Genomic DNA, 7121 nt, shown 5'->3' with positions numbered 1-7121 from the left:
ATCTTTTGGCTTATAAACCACTGAGACATTTTTTTATCATGCCGATTTGATACTTTTGTAGGAAATGATTAGAAATTCTAAAAAAAGAATTGTTCTTGTCACTCTTGGGTGTGTTTTTAAGACTGTGGGGTGGGGAAAGAATGCAAGGATCAAGAGGAAGTTTTAAATTCAGGAGGGGAGTAGGGACGGATTAAGGCGGGTGACAGACCACCCCATTAATCATACTTTTCTATGGCATGTGACTGCAACAAACCTATTATTCCGACGAAACTTGGCGCTTCTTGTCAAATTTCAGCTTCAGTAAATTGACACATTTCGGCTACCGGTGACAATGGAAGGTGCCAGCCCCGGCACTCAACATCAATCAAGGTCTTTACTAAATATTTAATCATTTGCTTTACATCGTCATACGATTCTTTATTTGTCTGGGCGTTTAAGGAAAGGAAATATGAAAACCTACTGAATTCGTTACTGTATTTGAAACTTAAAGTAAGGTAAGAAAAGAATAGTAAGAAAAGTATAATGTGTTTTCCCGCATATCGCATTGTATGAACATTGTATTGACGGGGCGGTTTTAATACAAACAAAATCTGACCTACATGCACTTCGAAAGCGATGACTTTATGAACTCTTTGCCCTATCGCCAAACACAACTTGCTCAGATATTGAACTCGTGCCCTTTTATCAATAGAAGTTTATAACATGGAGCACCATGTTTAGACTATTAAAAACAAAACAAACTGTTGTTTTGACTATGATCAACAAAGCAAACGTATTTGTGCTTTTATGTTTAATATCACAGCGCGTGGGGAAAAACTATTTTTTTTTGCTTGTACAAAATAGGCGTTCGACGGGAATTAGTTAATTGTGGGTTAATCTAGTGTCGACACTACCAGAAATATAGAGTAATCCCGGATCATAAGCGTTCTATCCTTAGATTTGTTATTAAAAACAACTTTTAGCAAAAAGGAAATACAGTGTTAAAAATTGTTACACATTAGTGTTACAAATCTAGTCTAAATCGGAAAGAAAGTATGGTATATAAAGAATGGTATAAAACGCTACACGGACGATTAAAGTAGCAGAGATTTCTTCACATGTGACCCAGGCGTGTTTTATTGAATAAAATGTCGTCTTTAGCCTAAAATTTAAAGTGTCTTTCTGTCAATATATTTTCTTTTCTTAATCCCACTTTAGATATTAAGTCTCAAACAGCATCTTTTAAACAACAACCATAAAGAGGCGGAGACAAAATCGAATGAACAAATTATAAAAAAAATATCGATAACTGGTAAATAATATTTGAATGAGACTGCGTAAGATAATAGAGTATTATATATATATATAATACTCTATGATTAGATATAATATAATCATAGAGTATTATATATATATATATATATATATATATATATATATATAATACTCCAAAAACTGGAAATCGACTCTGCCAAATTTTCGTCTTTAATAAGACTTCTTCAGGGCAGAGTCTGCTTTATTATTATAAGCTCATAATGAGCCTAAAGCCCGTGCAAACACCGCACCACTGCAACAAATTCGGCAAAAATCCCTGTGAGCTAAAACCTTTTCAAATCCTCGGGAAACCATAGGGCGTCGAGGCCGGCGGAGAGGGGGTCTGGGATGGGGCGGGAGAGAAGAGAAAGAGCGAGCCCCCCCGCATCGTTGACCTCCACGCCCTGGGTTCCCGTGGATTTGAAAAGGCTTAGCTCTATACCAAGTCATCGTTAGAAGCCTTTTAACGATTCATGGATTTATGATGAGCTCTTTCACAATTCCAGGAATCCACAAACATGGGAAGGAGACACGTGGTCAAGTTCGCGCTATGCATGCTGGTCACCCTCTACCTCGTGTCAGCGGTTGTTACCGCGCCAAATGTGAATAAGGCGATTATCAAGAAGGCATTCGCCATGAGGGCGGCCTCCAAGAGACCTTTTCCAGCCAAAAAGACGGCAATTAAAACACCGACAGCTAAGAATTTAGTACCAGGTAAAAACACACACCCATGGAATAAAAGATGATGATTATAGTGACGATAACATAAGAAATATGATATGATAATAATAATGATAATAATAACTTATTGTCGTTGATCTGAAAAAAAGGTTTTGTCTGGTCCACAACTAGACACAACAAACATTTCAATGATTTAAAAATCTTCCTATTTCGTCTAAGTGTAATAATAGGATGTGCAAGTACTCCGTTTTAAAACAACTATTTAAAAAGTAAATCAGATAATATATAAAACTAAAATAAAAGCACGCAAAAAGGAGATGATGCTTGAGAATGCGCAGAAAACCGTCCTCGCTTACAGTGTACAGAAGATATATTCCTCTGCATCCTTTTCACCAGTCTGAATAACAAATTGCTTCCGTTACAGCGATCAACTCGAAAGGAGCCAAACGCTTTGATTATGTAACCGGACAGATGTACGTGACCAGTGGCGGAAAAACAGCAGCCAAGCCATACAACTACCACATTCCCTTACCACCCGTCACCAAGCAGACACAGGCGAGGTCCATGTACTCCTCATATGCTGCTCCGCCACCGTACCAATACTCTGCCTACCTGGCGAGTTACCCTTCGAGTTACCCAGCGAGTTACCCCGCGAGTTATCCAGCGAGTTACCCGGCGAGTTATCCAGCGAGTTACCCGGCGAGTTACCCGACTTCCTATCCGTACCCTTCCCCCTACCCTGCGCCTTACCCGGCAACATATTCGGCAGCACCCGCCGCCTACCCAGCCGCGTATGTGTCCAGCGCTACGACTTACGACACGTCATCTTTTGGGGGAGCCTCGTGCGAGGTTCCGCCCTGCTCGCCGGACATGAGCTCTCCGCTGACACTAGCGTCCACAGGCGCTGTGGATAATGCAGGCGATGAAAACGCCCAGCCGAATCGAAACGAGACATTCGAGATCAAAGGGAAATGTAAGTTCTTATAGCTAGAACGTTTGAGAGCCATGACAAACAAATTTCATGAAGAAGTCTGCCATTTCGAACTGCTCCACAATACCAGGTCACTGCAAAGAATCCATTTCCATCGGCTGACTAAAACGAGTAACTGAGAGAGCTTCAATCAAATATCCTTAATAACTTATCATACTTCATTTGCGGATGACATGACGGAAAGCATGACATGACGCTTCAAATAAGCCCATTTCACATCTAATAAGGCAGAAAATTTAAAGTACTTAGTAGTTAACAGCAAATAAATTACCAAATGCGACTTTTTTAAATTGATGTGACTTTTTGTTAAGTGTCATTGAAATTTGACCTTTTCGCCCTGAGCCCTTAGATAGCGCAAGGATGATCGGGGGAAAAATATATAAAAAGCTAAAATCTCGGTATGTGCATTTCGGTCTCACCTTATTTGTGTTTTGGAAATCAGTCCGTAATACAAGGAACCGATGGCCATTCTCTATCTAGAATTGCGCATTTTCCATGGTTTTCCGTCATGTCTTTGCGGATAGTTATTTTGTTTTCCTGCAAAAAAGACTGTTTATTTTCAACTAGAAAGATAAACAAAGGATTGATTGAACATAGTTTCTAAACAAGGAACTACAGTTCTCTCTAAAACAATGACCCCCTGTAATCGTGTGTATTCTAATGGCTTGGGAATGTACGTTTAATACCTTTAGGTGAGGTAGTCTCCCCTCTCCCCTCAGGGATTATAATGAACATTCCCTTAGCACCGCGATGGGCTTAACACTAATTGCCATTACTCCTTTCATCCCAGCCTTCAAGAGCATCGGCTGCTGGCAAGACCAAACGCAAAGAGCTCTAACCTTACTCGAAGGCAAGCACAAGCTTTTGAAGGAGTCGAACTACAAGGCCAGACCCAACGCCTTGATGAAGTGTGCAGAGGCTGCCAAGGATAAAAAATTTATATTGTTCGCGCTCCAAAACGGAGGCCAATGCTTTGGTGGGAATAGCAAAGAGAATTACAAGAAGTACGGCCCGTCAAGCACCTGCAAGGGTGGGTACACCGGTGAAGTCACCACGACTTCTGGCCGAGATAACACCGAATCATTCTTTCTATCATTTTTTTTTATCAAAATAAGCCTTATCGTTTTACTAGTTTTTTTTTGTTCCTCTCAGGTAACGGAGAGGGCGGTGTCTGGAGTAACGAGGTTTACAGGCAAGTAACTCCAATCCATTTTAGCACTTATCATTTCAAATAATTTATCAATCATCAACCCGAAGCCCATAACAATGTGTTGCATATCGAAAGCGCAAGAATCTATATCGATTCGATATAGATATCGCAAGAATCTATATCGATTCGATATAGATATCGCAAGGATCTATATGCTCGCCTGCGCTTCAACATGTAACTGACAATATATCTGTAGAAATACAAGCCCCATCTACGCTGTTTATAAGCATGAGTTTGATTAAGTGTCTAAGCACTGTCACTGAAGTAGTACCACTGGCCAAGGTCCAAAGCGGTTCTTCGATAACGTCCTCCCCCTATACAGCTCAATGCAGCGTGTTAAGAAGACGTGACATCCTGCTCAGCGTCCTTATCCACGAAGACAAGTGATTCAAACCCCCCCCCAATGTCGAGAGCCAGGCTATAAAACTCTGAAAAAATACCATGCAGGCCTTACCATTCCCCCGTGTTACACAAGGTAATTTTTTCATACAAAATGTATTTATTAGTTTCATGGAGAACAACAAGACGTTGGTTGAAATGGACGCATCGTACAACCAGTGGTCCCAGTGGTCAGCTTGTCCACAAAGCTGCTCATCATCACCAGTCCCCACGGCAAACCTCCCGGTCCAGTTCCGCAACAGGACGTGCAATAGCCTGGGCTCGACCCCTCCCACCCAGCAACCGTCATGCACCGCGCAAGGACCAAGTTACGAGACGAGGACGTGTACTATTACACTATGCATACGTGAGTAGAGGTTACAATATATGTTAGTATAGTACACTTACGCCCATTTGTGTTAAATTGGCGGAATGACCGTGAAATTGACCCTTCTTGCATGCAGTGACGTTATCGTGACCTGACACTGACGTGACGTGAACGTTATCATAGTATAAAGTTGAGATGTGACAGTTGCGTGCCATTGGTCATGACTTGACATGACGATGGCCTGTTTATGGTGTGACATGGCGGTGCCTTGATTGTGGCATTACATGACTGTGCCTTGATCATTGCGTGACATGGCGGTGCCTTGATTGTGGCATTACATGACTGTGCCTTGATCATTGCGTGACATGGTGGTGCCTTGATTGTGGCATTACATGACTGTGCCTTGATCATTGCGTGACATGGTGGTGCCTTTATTGTGGCATTACATGACTGTGCCTTGATCATTGCGTGACATGGTGGTGCCTTTATTGTGGCTTGATAGATGTGCCTTGATCGTGGTATGGCGTGACGGTGACAGAGATACAAAAATGACATGACAGTATATGGTAGTGCGATCAATTAACCACGAATTTGCTTTTCCCCTTCAGCTCAAGGAACAGCAGGTGAGACTATACTCTGGTGACTGTGATGCCTGTGGTGAAGATGATGATAGTGATGATGATGATGATGATAGCAATGATGCTGGTGATGTTGTGTTGATTATGATAATGATGATATTATGGTAATGATGGTAGTGGTGATGACGATTGTTATTATGATTATGATGGTAATGATGGTTGTAATGATAATGATTATGGTAACCTCATTGAATACATTAGTTGTGGTAGTAATAATGACATTAGTTGTGGTAGTAATACTGGTGCTACTGATAATGATGATGATGGTGATGGTGATGATGATGATGATAAAGACGATGATGATGATAAAGACGATGATGATAAAGATGATGATGGTGATAAAAATGATGATGATAAAGATGATGATGATAAAGATGCTCAATGTATTTTTAGCCCCGCAAGGAAAGCCAACAGCACCATCAACCCAACCCGGTAAGAGCTACCAGAAGCCAACAGGTGCGAATTTGATACGACCAGAACTCGATGTTACCATCATCGGATAGCAAAATGCATAAAAGTCGAATCCTTAATAAAATAGAAAAAATAGGTTAATTATCGTAGTTAATTATCTAAGTGTCAGTATGTAAGTATGTACATATATCTCTATACTGTTAGGGTTTTTTTAGATTGCTGTACACCTTTTGGCAAGACACGAATAAACCTTATAGTAATGCAATTTATTGATACTGTAGGGTCTGGTAGTGTAAATAATACTCTCATGAACAACCTTGCATGATTTACCCTGCATGTGCATGCCTTATTACTCTACAGCCGGCTTTGGAGGAATCGCACCCGGGCAGGGGCAAGGTATGATTAGTAACATCGGGAAAGAAATATATAATAATAATTCATCTTTCTTATCCTAGAGGTCTCTGTCATTTATTGATTTCTTGCATGAATGCCTGGTGATAACCAGTAACCTGTTAATCTGTAGCTAACACAACGCCAGCAAGCAATGTGGGAATAGCTCCCGGCCAGGGACAAGGTATGTGGAAGATCAGAAATGAAAACACCAAAGAGGTGACACAGAGATATCGCTAACTCATTGATTTCTTGCATGAATGCCTGATGATAACCAGTAACCTGTTAATCTGTAGCTAACACAACGCCAGCAAGCAATGCGGGAATAGCTCCCGGCCAGGGACAAGGTATGTGAAACACCAGAAATGAAAACAACAAAGAGGTGACCCAGAGATATCGCTAACTCATTGATTTCTTGCATGAATGCCTGATAATAACCAGTAACCTGTTAATCTGTAGCTAGCACAACGCCAGCAAGCAATGCGGGAATAGCTCCCGGCCAGGGACAAGGTATGTGGAAGATCAGAAAGGAAAGTCTAAATGTTAATATTCTGATCCTCTATATACTTCTAATTAACTCCGTTCAAAACACTCTTAAATGTCCTTTCTGATCAAAAATCTTTCTGAAAAGTGGATTCAAGAAACGAGCTTGCAAAAGAAATGGCTCCAGCACCCCAAAACGTTTCTGAGCGAAGAAGAAAATTAAAGTAATAGGCTTCATTTAGACTAAAAAACTGAATAAACAGTTAACTGCTTCTATCATTAGCTAGTGGAAACAGTATAAAACATAGTCTAGTGGGT

General features: G+C 40.9%; 1 protein-coding gene across 23 annotated transcripts in view; it reads left to right on the top strand.

Annotated features, from left to right (window-relative positions):
* LOC5519642 (collagen alpha-4(VI) chain) overlaps nucleotides 1–7121 on the top strand; it is a 50312-nt gene that overhangs the window by 14609 nt on the left and 28582 nt on the right. For 15 of the 23 annotated variants that reach the window (XM_048726342.1, XM_048726337.1, XM_048726347.1 and 12 more), the window contains exons 2-12: nucleotides 1800–2007; nucleotides 2399–2947; nucleotides 3756–3995; nucleotides 4118–4157; nucleotides 4682–4920; nucleotides 5490–5504; nucleotides 5913–5951; nucleotides 6291–6326; nucleotides 6454–6504; nucleotides 6617–6667; nucleotides 6780–6830. In XM_048726342.1, coding sequence (XP_048582299.1) covers nucleotides 1800–2007; nucleotides 2399–2947; nucleotides 3756–3995; nucleotides 4118–4157; nucleotides 4682–4920; nucleotides 5490–5504; nucleotides 5913–5951; nucleotides 6291–6326; nucleotides 6454–6504; nucleotides 6617–6667; nucleotides 6780–6830 — 1519 coding nt within the window. Of the gene's footprint in view, nucleotides 1–152; nucleotides 495–1799; nucleotides 2008–2398; nucleotides 2948–3755; nucleotides 3996–4117; nucleotides 4158–4681; nucleotides 4921–5489; nucleotides 5505–5912; nucleotides 5952–6290; nucleotides 6327–6453; nucleotides 6505–6616; nucleotides 6668–6779; nucleotides 6831–7121 lie in introns of those variants that run through there. The other 8 variants (XM_048726328.1, XM_048726326.1, XM_048726330.1 and 5 more) reach the window with 8 other exon arrangements.

This window comes from Nematostella vectensis, chromosome 4 (assembly GCF_932526225.1).
Source record: "Nematostella vectensis chromosome 4, jaNemVect1.1, whole genome shotgun sequence".
NCBI classification, from domain to species: domain Eukaryota; kingdom Metazoa; phylum Cnidaria; class Anthozoa; order Actiniaria; family Edwardsiidae; genus Nematostella; species Nematostella vectensis.
Note: the sequence above shows the minus strand (reverse complement) of the source record. Positions and strands in the feature narration are given on the sequence as shown.